The 25,211-nt window shown below is 40.9% G+C and overlaps 1 protein-coding gene across 2 annotated transcripts in view; it reads left to right on the forward strand.

Annotated features, from left to right (window-relative positions):
- The window catches only part of urb1 (URB1 ribosome biogenesis homolog), a 91,396-nt gene that overhangs the window by 13,642 nt on the left and 52,543 nt on the right, over window positions 1-25,211 (forward strand). For both annotated transcript variants that reach the window (XM_062458236.1, XM_062458237.1), the window contains exons 19-24: window positions 1,174-1,376; window positions 1,473-1,691; window positions 1,801-1,980; window positions 17,171-18,002; window positions 23,354-23,558; window positions 23,683-23,872. In XM_062458236.1, the coding sequence (XP_062314220.1) occupies window positions 1,174-1,376; window positions 1,473-1,691; window positions 1,801-1,980; window positions 17,171-18,002; window positions 23,354-23,558; window positions 23,683-23,872 (1,829 nt within the window). The remainder of the gene's footprint in view (window positions 1-1,173; window positions 1,377-1,472; window positions 1,692-1,800; window positions 1,981-17,170; window positions 18,003-23,353; window positions 23,559-23,682; window positions 23,873-25,211) is intronic.

Raw genomic sequence — 25,211 nt, forward strand, 5'->3', positions numbered from 1 at the left:
TTTGACATATCAAGGTGAATTGCGTATGGGACTTCAGAATGATGTCATCCTGTTCAACTAAACAGAAAATCTGAATTATGACAGGCCCAAAGGCTGTAGCTGGATTTGAACCTATGACCTCTCATTTTGCAGTTCACCATCTCTATTTCTGGATGTAATACTGTGTTTTTTGTGACTATCTTGAAGCGGTTTACATCAATAGAATCACAATAATCGTCGCTTTCCAACTAAATATGGCACGTGTACCAATTTAAAGAAAGTAGTTTTGTGCGTTGTGTAGTTTAGTACTCAGCAATCCTACAGCCGGCGGGTCGTGGAACGCTAAGAGCTTTTTCGATACAAAGCCATTTATAACAAGTCCAATGATGGTTCGAATCGCTTTGTGTCACTAAACTGCTTGTAATCTTACTCTGCAGGGGACCGGTAAATGGGGGAGAGGTGTGCTGGTCAATCCCCAACCCTGACTGACTGTCAGAAATATTAACATATCAAGTATTGCACAGTCAGTCGGTGAAGAAGTTATAAAGCTTTATTACTTGCGGCCGGCCCACAAGGAGACAAAACATCACACGCCATGGTGATACAAAGTTTGTCCGTTAGCATATTGTGCTAGCTACCTATTTAAACAGAACCGCTCTCCACAGTCATTGGCTAAAACAAAGGCATGCAAATGTCCCATGGCTCTTCTTTCATTGGCTCCCTTGCATAGATCTTGCGCGCATGTGTGCGTGCGTGTCCGAGTGTTTGCGTGTGTGTGCTCTCTGACCCCTCTAAGCTTGACCATATGATTAACATATTTTATGGCCTCTCCAGTAAGATAGTGGTCAGCCCAGGTCACCTTGTTTACGTAAGCCTAGTGTTACCAAGAGTTCAGATTTGGGGGTAGGCCTCTCTTTGCACACAGAATACTGAACACAGTATCATTCTTATACAGGATAAAAGGTTACATCTTAAACTTTTCTGAGACTGACACACTCAAATAACTAGTTGGCAACTAACCAACAGTGAATAACCTCGTTTTACCTTTGTCATTCTTGTATACTTTTTTTTTGTTGCAGCTTCTTTTGTTTACAGTTGGTTATTATTGAAATGCATCTCTACTCATTTCCCTTCAAAGTGCAAAGATGCATGCGTCATCATTTTATATTTCTGATCTTGTTTTCCTTATTCTAGAGGTGGTGTGTGAATATGTGGCAGCAGTGCTTTCAGACATACTGCATTGTCAAAGAGATCCACTTCCCCTCTGCCTGGCTCTACTGCAGTATGATGAAGAGTTGGTCGTCTCCTCTGAAGATTTCCCACCTCCTCATCCCTCTATCATACATCTCCATCACTATTTTTCAAGATGGCTGCCACAGCAGTTTCAGAAACAACTGGTTGGTGTCACTAGTGTGGAACAACAATAATTATATTACTTTTGAGCTGATTATAGTTTATATAAGTAACTTATTTTATTCCTATTTTTCTTTTAGTTCAAGTCATCTGACAGTCCAAGCAATAGCTCACTTGGGCCTGTTTCCTTCACTGCCTTGATGAAAGCTCAATACAGCCAAGAAGCTTCTGCTTTTTTAGACAACCGCTTCAGGAGGACAGTGGAGGATTGTCTGTCCACTATGGACATGGCTGCATTTCCAGTGGCTGTTAAGCAAGTCTTGCTCTACATAAAATCCACTATCGACAATTTCAGCAAGGTACTAAATTAATTACTCTGGCCTAAAACTTACTTTGGTATTTGGTATCTAGTTTTCATTGAGGTGAATTTGGAGCAGGGATTGGATTGACTTCCTATTTTTTATTTAGCTTTCCAAAGAATCAGGTGCACCAGTATTGAGTACACTCATGGGAGTTCTGCAGGACATCGTTAGCAAGCTCCTAAGCTTCCATGGGACAACGGAACTCATGGCTGTGGATGGTGAAGAGGGAGCGGACCTTTTACACGAGGTCAACTTGGCAACCAAAGCAAAGGACAACATTGACCTGGTAGGCAATTTACTTTTCTATTGCATGTTAGTATAATATAGTACAGTACTCAGCGTCAATGAGTGCACCCCAACAAAAGTCTCAGAAAATCATCTGTCTCTCTTTTAGAATTAATACTTTCTATGGGTTCCTATACAATAGAATATTCCAGCAACAGGTTTATTGTTTGCAAATTAGATTTTTCAGTACAAAAAAACATCTATAAGAAAGTGATTTAAGGCCATAAAGCAAAACTGTATGTACCCCCAATGAAGATTTTAGGGAGGAAACTTGTTTGTTGTGTCTGAAATCGTTCACTCATTCACTATCTCCTATGTAGTGAACGGCAGTGAGTCCAGTATATTTAAGCAGTGAGTGAACAAAATGAGTGATGTAATTTCCCTGCGTCAGAGAGCACTTGGGAGCTGTCGCAGACATGTCATGGAATTTTCACCATGCCATCAGTTGTTGTTAGTCTGGTCCACGGTCTGTTCGCTGTGTGTGAGACTAGTAGCTATTTATGATTTTCTGTAGCTAGGGAAGGTGAGGTGAAAAGTTGAACTTTAAGAAATCTCAACCGTAAAAATGTGCCTACTATTGCTACGCTACTCTTGCTAGTTAGGAGTCAAACATTGCATTTAAGTATAGTTAGTGGCCACTCATAAATTAAACCATTATTATGAATAATGAATTAATATGAAATGAAATAAGTCCCAAATAGAAGAACCATAAGAGCATGTAATTGAACAAGTTACAATTAAACAATTTAACAACATGAACCTCAAAAAGTGCAAGGGTGTACCTGTGGAAAAAAGCAAGCGACAAATATATATTACACAGCAAGTACAGTAGTTTTAAGTCAGTTACAATTAACCAACAAGAGCAACAAGTCTCTCAATAAGTCATTGTGATCCTGGAGGAAACATCAGGTCCAGCCAATCATTGCTAAGTACCGTTGTACTCCTGGAACAAGTGCGTCTTGAGCCTTTTCTTGAAGGTGCGGAGACAGTCAGTGTCTCTGATGGAGGTGGGGAGTTTTTAAACCTAGAGGTTTAAAAGGCTACCTTTGCTTAAACTGACATGCACCAACTCAGAGAACACATTTAGTCTTTACTTTTTACTCTACTCTTAAGGCATGACTATGTTTAACTTAATATCTGCACCTCTCTGTCACCAACTGTCTCTGGAGTGGGGGGCGTGGGCTTCACAGGGTGTCTACTGGCAGGGGCGCCGTATAGGGGGGAAAAGTTAGGACGATTCTAAGGGCCCCTGACTGACGGGCCCCAAAAAATAGGCAAAAAGTAATATAACATTTTATTATATTATATAAACCATCATTGAGTATATAATACATTTAAAATATAATAATACAATGAATGATCTCTTTGTTTTTACTTGTGTTTGGCAATAAAGGTTAAATATCCCTATTGACCATAAAGTAAACAGCAAATGTTTACTCCTCGACAGGTCTGCAAACGCCTTTGTAAACCGAGATTTGTTAAAACGTTTGTTAACCGAGACCGTAGGTCGAGGTTTACAAACAAATCGTTTTAACAAATCGAGGAGACAAAGCGTTTGCTGACCTGTCGAGGAGTAAACATTTGGTTTCTTATATACTACAACAATACGTGGGAAGATCACAAATCAAACACGTCGAATCTGGAGCAGACGCCATGTTGTCAGAGCAATCAGCTGCACTTGCACTGGTGACGTCACTACACCTCCAAGGCAACATATCAACGACATCAATTCGTCTTCTATCTGCTTCAGATACTGCTTTAAAACGGGAAGCGATTGCGGGGCGTTTGCGGACCTGTGCAGAAACCATATTTGGTTGTTTTAGTTTTTTGGGGGGCAATTTAGGCTACTTTGTTGCCGAGCAGATGCCACGTTGTTAAGGTCAATGACTACATCTCCAAGGCAACCGCTTGTTGCTAGGTCCGTAAAAGCGTTTATTTACCTCTGCGAACTTTAAGGAGGTATATAAACGGTATTAACTTTTGAGAACGTCTTCTGGACCAATAGGAACAGCGTATTGGTCCAATTATTACACTAGTATATAAGAAACATCCATATTGACCGACCATTCCTCTGTATCTGCATGACATGGTTTGATCCTGCCTTAGCGCACTTATCGGTGACGGTGTTTAGTTGGAGTCAGTAGATGCGCTAGTCGCTATAATGTCGGGCCGCAAACACAAATCAGGGTTTCGGAAAAATCAGAGAAAAAAGAGATTATAGACAAAAGAGAGGGTTTCAATCAGTAACCCAGTTTTTTTTACCAAGAAAGGTGGGTAGCCAATCTGTGAGTGGTATTAACCTTTTGATTTAATGTCCATATAAGCTATCTAGCTACCCAGCTAACAAGGGACGTCCTGGGGACGTCATTTTGTTAGCTGGGTACAGTGTTAGCCTACATTTCATCAACATTTAATCAGTGCAGGGAACATTTGCATCGGCGCCCCTGTCTACAGGTATAAACAAGTTAAATGTAAGACTTTTTCAGACCTTTTTAAACCACTTCCAAATGAAACTAGAGAGGGTACAATTTCTGGGGAAATTGTAGGGTGTGCTTGCTTGCGTCGGTTGCACAGGGGTCCGTTTTTGAATGACATTTTTACAACTGATATTTCTGTATATTTTATATAAAAGTGCATACTTATTATTTATAAAGATTACATAGATTTAAAAGCATTTTTTTTTTGCTGCTCATTTACAACTGAAAATACGAGTGAAGTGTAGAATGAAATAGATGTCTTCTCATTTCCCCTGCAAGAGGCAGCCTCATCGTTGAATCAAAACGAATACATTTGGCAGACCGGTGTAAAAATTGACCTAATCTCTATGACTTAAACGTCATTTTAAGTTTTTCCCTTCTCGTGATATTTTCAGGCATTTAGCCTACTCATTGCATTCATTCATTAATAAAGAACCCCCTTTGAAGATTATTCTACGACGTTACCCGGCAGTAGAAGATGGAATCGCGATTCAAACAGTACCATCTGCTAACGGAAAATATGCCCCCCAAAACGTAAATAAGCTTGACATTTATTTAGTGGAAAATCGCGCATTCATAAAAAGCTCACTGGTAGCGATCAGTCAGTAACAACGCAAAATTCGATATAGCCCTATGTGGAGAAGCTGCCCCGGTAAATTGTACTACTACGGTACAGTACTAGACTACTGCTGTGTTCGTCTTGGTAGCGATTGCGTTGGTTGAATTGGATTTAACGTTCCGTTGTACGGTTTAGGCTGAAATTAATTATTTTCATGAACAGATTGACAACGTTTACGCTGTGGCAATGAAGTTAAGGTTAGTCGTTAGATAGACTTTTGACTTAAGTAAGGGAGTGCCGAACATGTTCTGTCGCCGTTTGACTTCCTAAACAGTTGTGTAGATGTTTGTGTAGTGTCTCGCGTAGGCTACAGCGTTGCAGTGAGCTACAGTACACTGGTTTGAAGCCACAGGTAATGGTAATTTCACCAACAAATCGTTTACTAATGTCAGAATAAATCCTACAACGAAAATGTATATGTGAGGAATGTTTATTTTAACGATTGAAAACAGATAACGCGGGCAACACAGGCTAATGTCATGATGCTAATACTTCAGTGAAATAGTAGACTACTGTTTCCGAAAGTAGATGTACTTCCTTAATAATATCAGCTTATATTGTACATTACACATCACAATTGTGTGTCATATCACAAAGTAAAATGAGTAAATAGTTATCACCCTGGCCTCTTTGCTTGTGGCGTTTCTGCAGCTGCCTTGCAGTAAAGCTATAGTTAGCCTAGCTATCCCCCAAGTTAACAGATCCGAAACGAATGTTCTGCCAAAGGTAGTCACGCGTGTTTTCGTGACGTAGTGACGTTAGTAACGTCAGTGACTGTGGCTAGCAAATTAGCCACCGTTAGCTTCACTTTTCGCCACAAAAACGTAACTTGAGCCTAAACCATGCAACGGAACGTAAATCCCAATAGAAGCAACTCAATCGCTACCAAGACGAAACTTTTGACACCTAGGTTGTCTATGTAGGCCAAATATTGACTGAGTTTTAGGGGGGCAAAAAGAATAATAATAATATATATGTGAGAGAACAAAGGTTGTGCTCTCGCCGAAGGCTTGAGCACACCCAATTAAAGACCAAACTTACGGTGGAAATACCAATCAAAAGTGGAAATATACAGTAATCTTTCCAAGTAAACACTGATGTCTGTTCAATATGAACAGTATGGTAAAATGACAATAATCGGTTGAGTTTAAGAACATTGACTAAATGTGTGTAATGCGAAAGGATAACACAAAAATGTAATTGCTGTCCTAAATTATATTTATTATTACACTATGGTGGAAATGGTGGATCAGAAACTAGCAATCCCATGAATCCCATCGAAACAAAGGAAAATGCGTGAGATGTACTGATGTGGAGCACAAATCATCCAAGAAGCAGTACTTCTCTTGAGTGGTTTTTATTCAGATGAGTAATCATTGGATTCAGGTCAAAAGTGTATCACTTGAACTGGTTTCATCACTTAAGACACTCAGTCAGCAGCTTGGCATACTGGGACATGGAAAGGATTAAACATTTAGACTTTCATCAAAGTAAAAAATGCTGGTTTGTCCTTTTTCATCAATGTCCTCAAAAAAGCAGTCTGCAGAGCTACTGTGTCTGTGGGGTGACTGTCTGGAGGGTTGGCAGGCAGGGGCAAGCAGGGCCTGCAGGCAGGACAGGCCAGCTGTATGAAGCTGTCCAGGGGCCTGTACTACGAATCAAGATTTGGCGTTACCGAGGTAACTTCAGGTTCAACCCAGGGTTTTCTGTACTACGACGGTTGATCACTTGTTACCGGGGTAAATCGCCATGGTAACACATGCTGAACGGCTAACTTGGTCGGGAGCAAGTTAAGTTGGAGATCAGAGATCAACTGGTATAAAAGCCCCGCCCACTAACTCATTCTTGAGGATAATGCCGTCACCGTTCATAGAAGATCCTGTGGAGCTTGGTGCGCGGATAGTGAGAGGTGCACTCAGAAGAGCCAGAACATTTAGAGACCGACAAAACCCTTTCGCATTCCATCATGACTATCTTTATGAAAGATATAGATTCTCAGCAGAGGGAATTACGTAACTTTGCCAGCTTCTTGAGCCGTATGTTGCCAATGCGACACATCGAAGCCGTTCGCTCACAGTCCCACAGACTATATATACCGTTTTGTTATTTCGCTACCTACTTTTATAGTGTGGGTGATGCGGAGAACCTGAGCAAGAACACGGTCTGCCGCGCAATTTGTAAAGGATTTTCTACAATGGCTGTTGCCACCATATTCTGATTAATGGAGTGATGGAAAAGAGATATCCAAAGTGCCCTTTGTAAAAACTTTGGACTCTAATATGTTGACAAAATGAAACAAGGATTTTCATTCTGTCTTCATGCAACGTTCTGATTTCCGTTATGGAAATGTATGCAAATTATATCATATTTTTACTAGTGCTGTCAGTTAAACGCGTTGTTAACGCAAACCCATTTTAACGGCGTTAATTTTTTTATCGCGAGAAACTTTTTTTTGGGCCTAGCAAACTTTGTAGTTTTTTTCACATGCTGCTGCAACGACTACTGACGTTAGAAAAACTACAACTCCACATCGGATCTAGCTAGACCGGAAACAAAACAACAGGCACGCCGCACACACTTGTTTGGGCTTGCGAGCCGGCTAAAGAATAGTAGGCTAACGTTACGTTTTGAGTGGATGGCGATCGCGAGACGCCGAAATGGATGCCAATAAGATTCTGAATGGAAAGGTTACTTTTAAAAAGTTGCCAAATGGTTCCATTGACAAGACCAAATTGATCTGTGTGTTTTGTCGTTGTGAACTCAGCTATCATCGCAGCACATCCAGTCTGAAATACCACTTGATGGCCAAGCACACAGCTTATGCGAATTTTCCGCCACCTTGTCAAAGCCAGGCAATGTTGCAATGTTGTTTTCAATAAAATAAAATAAAAATATTTGCACTAACTAAGCAATCCAGTCCACTTTTCCATGTTGATAAGAGCATTAAAATGAGAAAAAATTATGGGACAAAAAGACATCAAGGGACATTTAGAATAGATAAAAATGCAGATTAATTGCAATTAATCGCGAGTTAACTATGACATTAATGCGATTAATCACGATTAAATATTTTTATCGTTTGACAGCACTAATTTTTACAACTTAATGCATCATTTGCTCATTTAAACATACATTTACAGGAAACTAGTAATGAAAACCATATTTTACCTAATATTAGTTATCAACTGGGGAGGTTTCATGTTGATATGTTATCCCTATTCACTGGGGTGTCTCCCCTTAACCCATTCTGTTGTCCTTGGGTTGCTTTGCGCCTTTTTCTAATCATTTCCATATCAGAAATGTGATGTTTGAAAACATTTCAAACCAAAAAGAACAATGTGTATGGTACCATACAATGCTCTTCACAAGTTAAATAAATGATCATTTCACCACTTTCATTGAATTTGGATGTTTCATTCACTTTTATAGCATTTTTCAAAAAGAATACATATGACATTGAAAGAAAGAAATGGTAAAAAACCCCACAAAAGACTCAAAATGCACAACAAAAAAGCCACAAAAAGGTATAAAAAGACCAAAACGTAGAAAAAAGTTTAAATACATCCTTATGTGTTCTCCCTTCCCTAGGAACACAGAAAAGCCAGCATTGTTTTTTTTTAATTACAAGCCTCTTATACTCTATATCAAGCTCCAGGATTCTTTTATACAGGGCCCTCACATTGTCTGCTCCAACCTGAAACAAAGAACATTGTCCCTTTGCAAGGCACACTTGGAGAAAGTTGAAGGTGTCCATTTGACTACTGTGTTTCAAGGTTCATTGCTTATAATTTGTGTCGCTGTCTTGCCCTTGAAGTGGAGGCCCTAGGCTCAGGGGGAGGAAGACGTTCCTCTTCCTGCTGAGTTTAACACCATAGCAATTTAATCAAATGAGTCATATTTGAAATGAGCACTGTAAGGACTTGTCTCATGTTCAGACCACCACCATTAGCAAGTCATTACAATCGAAATCATTACTTCAATCACAGCCACACGTTCACACACTCACCATCTGTGTTGCAAGTGTTAAATAAAACTCAAAAGTGTACCCCGAAAATGCTCTCTGAGCAGGCAGTCACAGTTTCCTGATCATCTAGGACAGGGGTGCCCAACCAGTCGATCGCGGTCTACCAGTCGATCGCGGGCTGAGTTGCAGTCGATTGCGAGAAATGTTGTGTCACTCGTTGTGTGTAGCCTATTTCTAAAATACATTAAAACTTCCAACTTAAAACATCTTAAATAGGCACAATGAATTGCCGATCGAGTGAAGCAGCAGTGTGTAGATTTGTAGCCTACAATAGTAGGCTATATCAGGCATAATGAAAAAAAAATCTCACGCGCGCATGCAGTGTATGGTTACTAGGTTGTAACTAAGGACTCGAAAGGGCGCGAGAAGCTAGACTAGAGCAAGTGGATAGGCGCTACTACCATGGCAGAAGCTAACAAATCTAAAACTTATAATTTTCATTCAGAGTGGGAGGAGGATTATTTTTTAGTGTATTCGAATGCAAAGTCCATCTGTCTTATCTGCAATGCAAACGTGGCTTTACCAAAGAAAGGGAATTTGGAGCGGCATTTCAAGACGGTCCACAAGAGCTACGATACAAACTTCCCAGCTAAATCACCTCTGCGCGCCCGAAAAGTCCAGGAATTGAAAAGTCAGCTAGCAGCACAACAGTCCGTTTTTACCAGGCCCAACACCAAAAGTAAGGCTGCAACCATAGCATCGTATCGTGTCAGTCGCGTTCTTGCAAAAGGAAATAAATCTTTCAAGGATGGTGAGATTGTGAAAGAAGCGTTCATGGAAGTCGCAGATGTGCTCTTTGCCGATTTTAAAAATCGAAAGGAGATTGTGTCTGCTATTCAGGACTTGCAGTTATCAAGAAATTCTGTTACACGGCGATGCGAGGGAATGGCGGAGGATGTTGAACAGCAATTGAAGAATGATCTTGACACGTGAGGGTTTCTCTCTCCAGTTCGATGAATCCACTGATGCTGTGAACGTGGCTCAACTATGTGTTTTCGTTAGAATGGTTTTTGACGACCTGAGTGTAAAAGAAGAGCTGCTGACCATTTTGCCTTTGAAAGGGCACACGAGAGGCACAGATATTTTTCAAGTCTTTATGGAATTTGTTAATAAGAGCCAGTTGCCCCTCTTCAAACTCGTCTCCATTACAACCGATGGGGCTCCAGCGATAGTTGGACGCACTGCTGGGTTCATTGGATTGTGCAAACAGTGTGAATCCTTCCCGGATTTCCTGACTTATCATTGCATAATTCACCAGCAAGGGTTGTGCGGAAAGATTTTAAACATGAAAGACGTAATGGATGTGGCTAACAAGATTGTGTGTTCTGTTCGGGCCAGGAGTCTGCAGAGGCGATTATTCCGTGCGCAGCTTGAGGAGACAGGTGCAGAACACACAGACCTGCTGCTGCACACAGACGTTAGGTGGCTCAGCAGAGGTAAATTTCTGGAACGGTTTTCTGAATTGTTGCCCGAAATTAAAGAATTTCTGAAACGTTCAAACCATGCTGAATATGCACAGCTAGAAGACAGTCAGTGGCTTTTGGATTTAGCCTTTCTTACCGATCTGACCGAGAATCTCAATAACTTGAATCTAGAGCTGCAGGGTAAGGAGAAACACATCATGAACATGATCAGTTCCGTGAACACGTTTAAAAGCAAGTTACACCTGGTATCAAGTCGGCTGCAGCAGTGTTATCTGCGGAACTTTACACACATGGACACAGAACTTAAGCGTCAGGGCAAAGACTGTGCAGAGCTTGAGAGTGCACGTTATGATGATCAAGTGCAGAGCATCTTGTCAGAATTTGACAGGCGCTTTACTGACTTTGCATCCATTGAGCCTGTTGTCAGTTATCTCTGTTTTCCATTTGGGGAAAATATAAATGTGGATTGTGTAACGTCCAAAGTGGCATCACTCTTCAACCTGGATAGCTGTGCTATTGAGAATGAGATCCTCACACTGAAAAATGACATTGAGCTCAAATCCAGAGCAACACCTGACATGAATGTCCAATTCTGGAATCTAATGCAGAAAGAGAAGTACCCCAACCTCAGAAAAACTGCACAGAATTTGACTGCACTTTTTGGATCAACATATTTGTGTGAGTCTGCCTTTTCACATATGAAAATCATCAAATCAAAACACAGATCCACCATGACTGATGACCACCTTGCGGTTTGCTTACGGCTGGCACTCAGCTCCTACTGTCCGGACTATGAGAGACTAGCTTCCTCCTCTCAGTGCCAGAAATCCCACTAAGGTAGCGAAATACTACTTTTCCAACTTGAATTAGGCATTGTATTATTTGGGTTGTTTGTATGTTGTGTTGTTACGGTCCAGTCCTAGGCCTACTTGTGGTTATTCTTTGCACCACGCACATTCACATTTACTTCAGTAAATTTATTATTATTGTTAAAACTTTATGTGCACCTTTATGTGTCAGAAAACAGTGTCAAACAATATATTGTGGCTACGCTACGGCTTTCGTTATGGCTTGGTAGATCTCTACACTATCAACTTTAAAAGTAGATCTTGGTTCAAAAAAGGTTGGGCACCCCTGATCTAGGACCTCCACTTGAGAAAGTAAATGGCATATTTGATCAATATTCAGCAACCACATATGGTATACATACTGGCGTATGACTATTAGTTTCACTGTTACCTCTGTATGGCACAGTGGGACAACAGTGGGTGGTAGGAGCAACACCACTGTATTTCCTGTCACTGCAGAGAACAGTAATACTAGTGGTGGGCCATTATCGGCGTTAACGCAGCGACTCTTATCAGGTAATAAAAATATTTTAGCGCTGATGTATACCTAGCCGAATTGCACTGTAGGGGGCGAGAACGAGTCTTCGAACCTGTGTGTATGCCTTGTGTATGAAATTATCACATCAAACGTGACGTGCTAACATGGATGCAGCTATGAAGCCGCCTGGTTTGCTTCATAGAAAATGTATTTTTAAGAAGCTTCCCAATGGAAACCTTGACAAGACACAAGGTATTTTGCACCTTGTGCTATGCGGAATTAGTTTACTGTAGTTGTTCTTCCAGTCTCAAATACCACATAAACGCAAAGCATCCCTTAGCTAATGCGGAAGATGCCGGGCCAAGCACTGATGTAGTGCAGGGGAAGAGTCGTCGTCAAACTACGATGTTTGAGTGCAACCGAGGCAAGCCCGTCAATCAGCCAAGCTAACTAATCTAATAAACAGTTAATAAACACAAGTACATCTTATTGAACATAATTTATTTTCATCATCAATTATCATAGTAGAACAGCTTTCTCAAGCAGTTTGTGATGCATTTTGGAAACAGGAGATGAGCTCCTGGTCTAATGCGCCACCTGGCTTGAGAAACCCGTTCTCAAAGACTTACTTTTAGTCATTATTTGGGTAGCACACATATTCTGAATGCCTTCGGCGGAATTCAAATGAGCCATTTTAATGTAGATTAATCTAGATTAACGCCAAGATTACAGTGAGATTAATATAGATTAAAAAAATTAATCTATGCCCACCATTAAGTAATACATTTCACTCCTACAATATTCATAAATAAATGTTGAATGAACATGGTCACATAGATTACTTGAAACATACATATGCTTGGGTTTCCGAGCTTCTGCCACCAGGGTCTGAATAAATGCCCCCTTCCACTCCTTCCATCATGGGGCGACCCTGATAGCTGGAGAGGGCCAGCTCCTCAGCAGGAGTGCTGTGGAGGAGGGCCCCTCCAGTTCTTTGCTTTATTTTCTTCCTGTTGGCTGCAAGCCATTTCATTGTTCTATAGGCCCTGTGTAGCTATACCAATATCCTACAAAAGGGACTGACAGGCAATTCAGCCTTGTACTTGTTGGCCTTAAAATATGTGCAGCCTACTGCTACTTACCGTTTTGAATTATGGTTTTATATTTATTTTTTATTTGCTCCCACAATCGTTTGCCACTGCCAGGGTTGCAACTAAAATAATACAGCAACAAAAGTTTAACGTTATGGAATGCACACGTGTACTTATGGTCACATCTTGTGCCTGGGGCACAAGATATCAATAAGTCATGTAGCTTACGTATTTACAGCGTCTGCTATTTTCTGCCAGCTTGGCAGCAGCGACTTTATTGATTTTTGTCTGTATTATATGTCTGTATTCCTGATATGTTTGTATTACAATATTTCATGCAGAAGGAGTAGACAAAGTTTGGAAGATTATTGTCGGCTCCTCCTGCGTGAAATATGCAGCTCTTGTTTTGTCCATGTTTGCGATTGGATATACGGTGAAAACACCGCCCCTTTATATGAACGCGCACGTCTATAGATTGGAAAGATCTGGGTTGAGTTAGAGTTGATAACCGCCCTCGTGATAGCACTTATCGTGATTGCAATTGTTACGCTTCGCGTAGCCGGGTAACTGAAAGTGATCCAGAGCATGTTGATCTTGATTCGTAGTACAGGCCCCTGGGGTCAGGGCTAAAGAGAAGCTGTCCAGCTAGAGAGGGGTAGTCCAGCAAGGGGTCTGTGTTGATCTCAGAATCCTCTGTTGCATCCTCTGTTACGCTCAGCATCCTCTGTTGTTGCTCTCAGCATCCTCTGTTGAACTCTGTTGAGCAGGCCTCTGCATGACCCTCCAGACCTGTAAAAGTGAAGAAAGGGAAAAATCATTTTTTCCTTCCATTAAGGAGAGGCGTCGCACATATGTGATTGTTCAAATGCGGGTCTCACAGCGTAACGTCACATATGAGATTTCGAACATTCCAATTGAATAATTTCTGATGGACACTATGCCACAAACGCTTTAGTATGGCTTCGAAATGTACTAAGGAGAAGGCTAATAGGTAACACGAGAATGGTAGTAGCATTGCTACGAGTATTATGCTAGCTAACTTAGCCCGGAAGCTAACTAACGCTAGCTAGCTATCGTTTTGGAAAAATAACTTGCGCTGTGGGGACCATCGGAAATATTTAGAACTCACAAGTCTAACAGTGCGTTAACCTTTTCATGTTCCTGTTAAATTTGCCTGAAAACGCCTAAACAGCATACCCAAAGTAAATTGGAAGCTGTTCTTGAACCATTTGGAGTACATGCATGTAAATGATCTCTTTTGAAAGCTGACACTCTGAAGTTATGTCCCCTGTTGTCAGGACCCCTGTCAGTCCTTCTAGTGTTGAGTAATAGAAGCTTGAACACAAGGAAAGTGAAAATTTCTATTTCCGCCTAGATTTTGTTTTGAAAACAGAGGCCTGAATAGGCCTAGAGTTGGTAGGTATTATCTGGAAGACTAAATTGGACCACAGGTTGAAGCCTTACCCAATTAAAATCAAAAGTCAAACATAATACCACAATATATTCATATTTGACACATGTTTTTATAAGAGTACATCCAGGAATTTTCTAAAAGGGTCTTTTGGAGACTCCAAAATGACCCTTTGTAACCAAGGTCAAGGTCAAATAAAAAGGTATTATTTTTCATAATTGTTATCTCTAATGAAAGGTGGTACTTAGAACTATCATATATAATAGCTAAATCCCTAATTAGTAATACTGAAACACAAAAACTGAAGCATGAACACATTGGAGTGCTTTATCTGATTCCAAGGATTGGCGCACAAAGAACACTGATTCTGTCAACCATATTGCGCAATCGACTGTTATTTTGAAGGCTCCACAGACGCATACAAATGAGGTATTGGCATTTTCAGCTAGCTGTCAGCTACAAGGCTAACGAGCTAATTTCAGAGCCAGTCGAAGCCAGTTCGAGAAATTTGTTTAGAACGAGTGTGGGGGGGGGGGGCAGGGGGGGGGCAGGACGCACAGACCTAGTTGGCTTTAGAGGGCTGTCAACGGGGCATGGAAGCTCCTATTGGGTCGAACAAGGTGTCAATCAAAAGGGGAGGGTTCAACGGACATTTTGAGACCTTCATTTTGTAAATACTCCGTTGATAAATCTGAGAAAATAACACTTTTATGTGAACAAGTTGTTTCTTCCGTCGGCTAACTTGCATAATGAAACAAAGGATAATGGCTATTCATGAACGTAAAACATTGTATTTGGACGAATTACTTTACATGGTTAGATACTTTGAACCCTTGGGACTTACGCAGATCAAGTTTTGATGGCATGATTTGCACACCTGGACCTATTTGAACAACTTAGGGTGAGTACAACTTTTTTCTTTGGCATTGTTGAAGGAATGTTCACCGGAAAAAGACGTTGACTTTGCTTGCTATTGCGACTTGATCTTGAATTGGTTTATTTCAATGGAAGCACAAGAATCGTAGCTTTCCAACGATGTATAACATGTGTAGCGTCTAAAAAATATATTTTTTAGAATTTAGTGCGTCGTAACTGAGGAAGGGGGAGGCAGCATTTTTGTCTCGCGAGCGAAACAGGAGCGTAAACAGGTTAAAAAAAAAAAAAAAATGACAAAAAAAAAATGACTAAATGTAAATGTTTACACTGCAGCGACGCAAATCGCTTGCCTTCCCACAGTTCACCACGCGCGGGGGCGTATCAAACAGATTAATGTAGAATTGTAGTTCTCTAAAGTCACTTTTGTAGTTGTCATGGCCAAGTGTGCAGACTTGGGTTCACGTACTCGCAACATCGATCAAAATACAACTTGTATACAAAATACAAAACTGTTTAATAGACATACACGTTGACACGTTGTATTTGTACAAATACAGAGACGTATCGTACAGGACTGGATATGCAGCCACACAGGCGATTAGTTTCTCCTCCATCTTAAAAACTGAAAGCTAGAAATGTTTACCATGGTTGCTACGTTACGACAAACAAGAAAACACTGCCATTGGCCATCGCTAGCGAAAATCGCTCCTCATTTGCATAAAGTTGAGAAAATCTCAACTCGATCGCGTTGCGTCGCTACCCACAATGCACCACGCAAGCGATTCGCCTGGCTACATTGAAAATGAATGGAAAACATGTTGTCGCTCGCATTGCGTCGCTGCAGTGTAAACGCACCGTTAAGATTAATTGCAATAACTTTTAAAAGTTAACAATAAAATATTATATAACAAATCATCTTTCTAAATACTTAGCTCTCTTAGTACTCTCTTGGAAAGGGGAAGGACAAAGGGTGTTAGGTTGTGTTTTCTCGGAGATCCAAAAAAACGCGGGTTACATGTAAAAACCAAACCGTGGTTTGTGTGTTGAACAATTCTTTTTTTTGCAGTTTGGTTTTGCACCCTTACTCACGTGCACTCTTTTAACATGTATTGCCCGAAAACGGTATGTCACCAACTTGTTCACTCAATGTTGAAGAAGTCTCTTGTTTTACCTTATTGCTGTAAAAGTACCAAGTCAATGAAGTCAGTTGCCAAGTACAAGTTCCAGACAAAATGTAACATTTATTACAGATCTGTAAGGTGCAGTTGTCTGATACGCTCAAGTTTAGCCTCTCAGAGGACTGGACCATAAATACAGGAATGAAGGGTAGTTAAATAGTATCACAATATGGGATGTTTCACTCTCACAAGAAACGTGAGGGTGTGACATCAACATAGCCTTCGCAAGCACAGACAGAAGACGCCATATTCATGGTGCTAGATAGCGTTTGTTTAGTCTTTAGATGGTTCATAGGGATTGGTAACATTGTGACCTTGGACCTACACTGGTGTCTCCATAGTCGCATCTTACAAATAACTAACTTATGGCTATGCAGGCAGGCATAAACAGCATATTGACAGTTTATTAATGCTACAAGCAACATAATAAATAGGCACATTTCTCTCCTGGACATGACCATGGGTCATGTTGTCATGAACTAATATAGCAGGGTATAAATCAAACATTGTTTATTATATTCAGAACATTCAAAAAGTATAAGAGTAATCATTAGTTGCAATCTTTAATCATTGTTTAATTTAGATTCTCAATGGAAAGAGTACATTTATTGTTTTAAATGTTTTGATTATGGTTTCTCAATTGAATAATGAAAGAACAAATGATAAACTGATGGGGGGGAGGGATATTCATTCACGCTGAGTACTGTATAATAATCTCAGTTTTAATGTATAATAATCTAATGTTAATTCTGTGTGTGTTTATAGACCATTATGGCTGTTCTGAGGTCCATCTTCAAGCACCCTTATCTGGAGCAATGGTTCCTGGCTGTGGATCTGGCCTCTGTACCCCCTCACACCCTGAACCCAGGCAGACTGAAGCTCCTATGTGGCCAATTAAGTGATGACATCCTGGACCTGCTGCAGATTAGTGCCCCCTACCTGAGAAAGCTTGGCAGGCAAGATCTTCTTAGTAGATTTCTTAGCGCTGTATGTAAGGCTTTGCTTCGAGAGTTGGGAGAAAAGGGCTCCAAAGCACCTGTGAAGATGTCCCGAGCTATTAGAGGTTTCCTTGTCCTGCATGACTACATGGACTCCTCCCGAGTAGTGGAGGTGGTTACAGCTCTGCTGCTGCTCCCCCAGGAAGGCCTTATCACCTTCTGTGACAAAACCATGCCTACTGAGCTCAGTGTGTATGGGTGCACAGCGCTACAGGTCCTGACAGAGAGCACCTACCAGCCCTTCAAAGACCATGGTCTGTCCGTGGCTCATCTTCAGGGCCTTGGCACTCTGCTGCTGTCCTGCTCCAGCCCTGCCCTCGAAGCCTACCTCCTTCAAGTCCTTATTAGTGAGCCGGGATGTGCCAAGTTAATGCACATTGAGGTGATGCAGTACTGTCTTAAGAATCCTAGCCATTCCACCCAGACCATCGGCTCCCTACTGTTACAAAATTGTTCCACTCATCGCCTCATCTTTGAGCTGTGGTGCCTGGAGCCTGCCAACATGGAGCGACTATCTGGTCAAATGGAGGCCTTTCTTCCCTTGGTTAATACCTACCTCCTGACAGTTTGCAGAGAGGACCCTGCCAGGCCTAAAGATGGTGAGTTGTGCTTCTCTTTAAGTGGAGATGCTGATGTGACTGCTTTCCCTGCACTCTTTATTTGTTTGCATTCCAATCCAAGGAGATTTTAGGACTTGTGTCAAATGAGGAGAACCAAATAGTTGCTTACATGCAGGATGTGTGTTCTCAATAGCCCTGGAGTAAGTAAGTATGCTGTGTGCATGTGATTGAGGAATGCGCCGAGTAGAAATTAACTGAATTTGCATTAAATCTGTTTGTTTTAACCAAGAATATGCTGCAAGATGGGTTTTCAACTACATTTAAGTTTCCTGTCATAGCCTAACCTGCTATTTTACAAATTTACTGTTTATTTCCATTCATTCCCGTTAATTCCCATGGAGTTTCCAACTTAGAAAATTCCTGGAATTTTGCAACCCTAGTCAGAAACTCGTAATAAGAAATTGTAAAAGCAATAAGGTTCATGTATCGGGCCCAAAGCTACAAGGTGCTATTCCATAGTATAGTGTCAAAAGCTCCTTACCAAAACTTTCTGATTAGCTTTTCATTGACAAAATAATTTTGCAAAATGCAAAAATGTTTGCATTAATTTGAGCGCAAATTTTTGGGGGAGCTTTATGTAATATAAACATTACATTGGACTCATATTGTTGTATTTGCCGAATGTATTTAACTATGAATATTATTATATTTAACTTGAGCGTATCCGTTTTGGACAAATTTGTGCAGAAAATAATGTAAGGCCCAATCCCCATGTCCCCCCTTAGCCCTGAACCATCACAGACTTACTTGACTTTAGTCAAGGCAAACATGAGACAGAAATGACATGCCGTCGTGTAAATAAGATAAATAACATAAGGCCATTTAGTTTGTTTAATAAAAGAGCAAGCTATAGACCTGTTGTATAGGAAAGGTAACCTTAAATGACTTATTTTGTGATCTGGCACTATATTTAAAAAAAATATATTAAAAAATAATAATAACTTGACCTTCCAGGGGGGGCGGGGGTGCCGTTGGGGGGGTGGGGTTCCCCCCTAATATAATGGTAGGGGAAACTAGCGATATATTTAGAGAACTACAACTCTGCATTCATCTGTCTGACATGCCCCTGAGCGTGGTGCACTGTGGGAAAGCCAGCAATGGCAAGCGATTTGCGTTGCTGCAGTGGACACGCACCGTCGAAAAGGGTAGCCTGGTCCTAACCAGACTCTCGTACATTTCATTTGTACAGAGAGTCTGGGCTCGATCCATTGACGAGCGTTAACTTCCTTGAAGGCGGGTTCTCTGTTGAAGTTATTCAACTATATAACTATATAATAACTATATAACTATTGGATCTTCCCAGAGCCACTCTGGATCTGCCATAACCAATCGCTAGAGTTCGCCTTAGCCAACTCTTCACCACTAACGGAGCTAGATGGAGAATCAAACGAACCCCGTGGGGATCAAAGATTGTTCTTGCTTCGGCTTTAACGTCTGGATATTCGGCAGCATTGCCACAACGGACCAACTGGCTTCGCTCGCATCTTTCTCCGCCGCCATTACGGAACTACAACTCAAACTTGCGCACAACATCAACGTCATTGTTCTCAGCCACTCCCTCTGTTCGCTGATTGGACCGGTAAAAAGTTTAGAATCAGAATCAGAATGGGATTTATTCGCCATGAAAGTTTGCACAGACAAGGAATTTGCTTTGGCAGGAAGGTGCATACAATAAACATATAGGGACCTAAAATTTAAATATGTGGACTATCTATACTAAGGGTACGTAAACTAGCAGTACTAAGTGGGTACATAAACTAGCAGTACTAAGTGGGTACATAAACTAGCAGTACTAAGTGGGATTAGAATTGAATTAAATATACAATAAAATAAAATATAAGTTGCCGTAAATTACAATATCAAAATACAAATATTACAAAAAATACAAATGTACAAGATACAATTTTGTAATTTACCGGAGACATCTGACTAATATATCTAAAGCCCAGATGCAGTACAGAAGCAAAATGAAAATTGAGCGGAAGTACGTAGGAGGGCAGAGCCAGGCTACGAAAAGGGTGCATAAAGGGCTCAAAAAAGCCCTTGCCTACTTGACGATTTGACTGTGGGACAGCCCTAAAAGCCCTCACAGACTTAGCGAGATTGTCCCTCAAAGTCTGTGAGTCTGTGAGTCTGTGAGGGTGGACATGGGGTCGGGCCTAACCTTTCGTAAATTCCAGATTGATTCTCCGGCCGTCTTTTCTGAGGGGAAAAAGCTGTTTGTCCCGCGCATTGATTCAGATCGTGCATGGAGAGGGGGCTATTCACAGACGGGTCCGTTGTAGTGAGACTGCTCGCTTTCGCTCTTTTTGGCATTACGGATTCGTATTGAGCTGTGAGTAGGTCACCACGCGGATGGCATGACTGCGCATCAGCCAATCGGAACGCTCGTACTGTCGTTGCCGTTAAATAATAGCCAGTAACGTCTTTTACATATTTACAGAACAATTACTATACCGTGATATATACCATAACCGTGATATAAAATTACTCATACCGTGATAGAAGATTTTGGCCATATCGCCCACCCCTAGTGCAAAGGATGAATTTTTATTTGTTTGACATGGCAAACCGTGATTACATCTTTCAGGCTGTTTTCAGAAGATGCGATTTGCACCAACAACTTGACACAACTTGAACCATAACCAGGTACAGTTCAATGTAGTCAGTACAAAAATACTGGGTGTTAAAACTCATATCTAGGATAAGTCAAGAAAGCCGTATCCTGGAATTTGATTGAGTGCGAATATTGTTTTCTTTTTCTTTTCTTCACTGCGGTGAAATAACCGGTGCACAACATTCTAATAATTAACACAAAACAATCACACCTCTCTTAAGGCATGAAAAGGTCTAAAATCTTTGAGGCCGAATATCTGGGCTATCCAACATTCAGATATGCGTATCTTCAACTATTTTAAGATTTCAATGTATGATACATCATTTGAAAACTTACAATCTGCACTTCCACTTATGTAAAAAACGGAGAAATGACATTGGCCGACAACTTTTCACCAGACTGTGTCACAAATATAAATGTTCACCAAGTTCGTTACAGGGCTCCAGACTAACTTTTTTTAGGAGCAGTTTGGCACAGGCAGAAAATGTAGGGGCACACATTAAATCAACCTGCAATGCAATTTTTCTCATTTTTTCACATTTTACAAGATGATTGAAGAAAATGACAATTATCGAAACCGTATTTTTTTATAACTTGAACATAAATGACATGAAAATACTTTTTTTTTTTATCTACACAGTTCAAAACCAGAGGCAGACCATTAAAATCGCCTGTTTTCCATTAAGTAAAACTTTTTCATGCATTCCTAGTCCAGGGCCTCCTGGTCTGGTCCATCGATGGCCACCTTGCAACACATCCAAGCTGGTGGTGATGTTTCTGATTGGCTGGTTTTTACTCTGTATAACTGGAGGCAGCTATTAACTTGGCAGGTGCGACTCGTTCATTAATTGTATATAGCGGGACAAATTATCCCTTCTCAGCGTGAGAAGTGGTTGAAATGCGTGAGAAATACAAGCTGTTGCATGAGAAATGGGTGAAATGCGTGTCTCGTGGCAGGAGACTTGAGAGCCCTGTGACAAAGTTACCGCATAGTAACATGACTTGCTACCTTTTAACTGCCTGTAAGTAGCATGATTTGCTGCTTTTCCACTGCCTGTAATAATATTTCTGCACCCTCTTTCACTTGCCTTCATGACCATCTTCCTCGCAAACTCGCCTTTTAGAAGTTTCTTTTAGTAAGAAATCACTTACTCAACAAGCCATATCTGCAAAGCTTAAACTTAGAAAAAAAACTTTTGCAATCTAGCTCACCAGCATTGCTAACTAACTAAACTAAGCTGTAAAACCAAAATGTAATCACTGATGTGATGTAATGTCAATTTAGGAAACCTTAACAGGGCTCGACAATAACGATGGCCTGGGGCCAGTAAAAAGTAACGTCGGGACAGTTAAACTAGCAACTCACTGGCCCGATCGGGCCACTGCAAATTATTGATTGAAAAAAAAATCGCATTGTAAAAGTTAACATCCTTCATATGTTTTGCTATCTGCTAAATGCATAAATAACTTTGCAGCTCGTGGGGCGCACATTTGGCAAATCAAGAGTTGAGGAGTGACGAGTGGTTGTCAAATTGTAATTCTCTAATCTCGATACATTTTTTAACAACTGGCGCGAGACAAAGTGAAGATGGCAGCAAAGTAGAGCTACGAGCTCAAACGGAAGCAACGTTTTTTATGGAACGAAGATGCACTGTGTCGTCTGTCGTATGTTCCCGTCTAAAGCAGACAAAAGTGGATATTTTTACATTTTACAGAGGCACCGACAATTTTCGAAAACAATACCTGACCAGCCATGCTAGCAGACAGCACCTGGTTTTCGTGACAGCTAAGCGGATGGTTGACAATCCATCTTCCAGGCCGTTGACCATGCTGGTCAGGAATTTAAATGTAGATGCCCATCGTGTTATTGCACGATTTATAACAACGGCATATCACGTAATTAAGACGGGCCAGCCGTTCGCCTCGTTCCCCCAGGCTATTGAACTGCAGCAGAAGAATGGTGTCGACTTGGGTACTTAGTATCATACTGATGAAATGCTATGGAAGCTTTTATATATTAGCATTGAGGGACCAGAAGTTTCAGTTTCAGCCAGAGTTGTGCAGAGATGGCTGTCAGCAGGGAAGAGAGCACGTCACGTTTGAGGTTAAAAGTCAATTGTTTTGCTGACTATTACCTTTTTATTTTTTATCACTAGAAATGTGATTTCACTTTTGTTCTTTTTATATCCAGGATGTGTTTAATAAATGGTTAAACATGTTAACAGAATAACACAATTTATAAGTCTTTGGTTTTGTTGTAACAATGATAAATTACAACTTTGGGGGGGGGGGGGGGGGGGCAGTAAAAATTGTCTTGGGGCCAGTAAGAAAAAAATTAATGTTGAGCCCTGCTTAAGAAATTGGAAATGCTTGGATGCAAAAGAAACCATATTTACCCTGTTGAACAGCCACAAAATATCAGAGTGCCGCTCTTTTCTTCTTCCTTGGCGGTTTAGGCAGAGAACTTCCCAGAGCACTGTGCTACTTTCGATACAGCGCCACCAAATGGCTTAATGCCGCAATTGTAGTTACAAACTACAGAAATCCATAGAGAGCGACGCTTGTTAGAAGATTGTGTTTTCCAAGAAGACACAAGAGTTTTGTCAAGAGATGGAGGCAGAGGTTGCACCAACATTTACGGAGGTGGCCGCCTCTGAATTCTGTATGCAGAAAAAAACATGCATACTAAGTTTAATTTGTTAATGTTCTGCAGTGCAAACCAAGGTGTTGAAGGCACTGAAGCAGTCCCTCTTGGCCCCGCTGTGCACCTCCGTGCTTAGTGAGGAGATAAGAGAGACTGTGGTTCAGCATGTGGAGACTCTGGCTAGTCTTGTCAAGCTGGCAGCTAAAGTTAAGGACATTAGCAATCTCATCTCCAACCTACCTGCTGTCCTGCAGAGAGAAGGCAGCTGTGAATGGTAACATGCATCAAAATACATTGATTACCCAATTCAACAGACAGTGCACAGACATGTTCTATGGTGCGTACTCGCCGTGAGGCAGAGATTAATTATTTCTGCATATTGTTTGTTTTCATTGCAGGTTGCAGCTGATTGATGCTGTCAGTGATAAGCTGACAACAGTTTCTACAGAGGAGCAAGACTCCTGGAAGAAGTCTATCCTTAGTGTTTCCCTAAAGTGGTTGATCTCCTCTTTCTGCCAGCGTAAAGAGAAGGTAAAAGTCTCATCGGCCCAGGAGGATGCTGTTCTGGAGAGACTGGCTGGGATGTTGGTGAGTTATTTATCGGTTATAGTATGCAGGTTCCTCCGCAAATATTATTTTATTTTTTATGAAAAAGGTTGGACAACAAGAGAGGAGGATGTTCAGGAGGAATATATGAACGCCTCATCAGGGTTCCCGCAGGGTCTTAAAGTCTTAAAAAGTCTAAAATTCTGAACTTTAAATTTAAGGCCTTAAAACGTCTTAAAAACTGCCATATTTTCATCCGAGGTCTTAAATTTCATTTAGTCAGGTCTTAAAAAGGTTTTACCCTCGTTCATTTCCAGAACAGCTGGCCGCAGAAAGTTATGACAAAGTAGCAAAAAAGTATTGAGTCGCAGCCTACAAAGCGGAGCTCTACAAACGAAACCAGCAGAACGCTGCCCTCAGAACGTTGGTTCGGTGTGTTGTAGTTCTTTCTGGGGGATATTGGTGTTGATATGTACACGGTGATAAAACTACAAATCCTGTTTATAAATGCAATACCTGCCCGCGAAATACGTCTGCTCAGTTTGTTAAAGTTCGGCTACGTGTGGAAAATGGGAAAGTGTACTTTCAATGAGACATGGCTAGATCACAGCGATTTCCGCTGTTGGTTACAAGAGGTACCCAGCTCCAGGTACAAGACTCGCTGCAAACTTTGCCCAAAAAATATTTTAAAATTACTAATGTGATTGTTTTATCTGTAAATTAAATGTATGCTTTTTCAATGACTGAATTCATTGAAATAAAATGTTTGTTTTTTTCAGAATTTCTTTGATTTGAATATTTTTGGGGGTAATGCGTTGTGTAGGTCTTAAATTTCAATCTTTACGGTCTTAAAATGTCTTAAAAAGGTCTTAAATTTGACTTGCTGAAACCTGCAAGAACCCTGCTCATGTATAAATGATTGCGCAGCTTTCATACCAGAAGATGGCGGACCTTTCCTGCGCACCTTTTCTTTATAAATCACAATCAACTTGAGATTGACCGCACGTGAACGAGCCACTGACCCTGCCTTGCCTCCTCCCATAAATGAATATGCAGATGGCCTATAAATGCCCTCCTGAGGTCATTTCTTTGTCTGAATTAAAATGGCTAAACACGCAAAAAAGATATATTTCACAGACTGTGAGATCAAGGTTCTAACAACAGAGGTGGAAATGTGAAAATGTGTCCTGTTTGGCGGCCTGTCATCAGATATTAGCAACAATAGAAAGTCGGCGGAGTGGAAAACTGTCACTGCGCCCTTTATCGTTTTTGACCTGTAGCACTTTGAGATTTAGCTAAATAATAAAGTGCATTACAAATAAAATTATTATTATTGCTGGTGCCGTATATGCTGTGGGTTCAAGGGAAGGACCATGGCAGA

The sequence above is a fragment of the Osmerus eperlanus genome, chromosome 4 (genome assembly GCF_963692335.1).
Source record: "Osmerus eperlanus chromosome 4, fOsmEpe2.1, whole genome shotgun sequence".
Classification (NCBI taxonomy): domain Eukaryota; kingdom Metazoa; phylum Chordata; class Actinopteri; order Osmeriformes; family Osmeridae; genus Osmerus; species Osmerus eperlanus.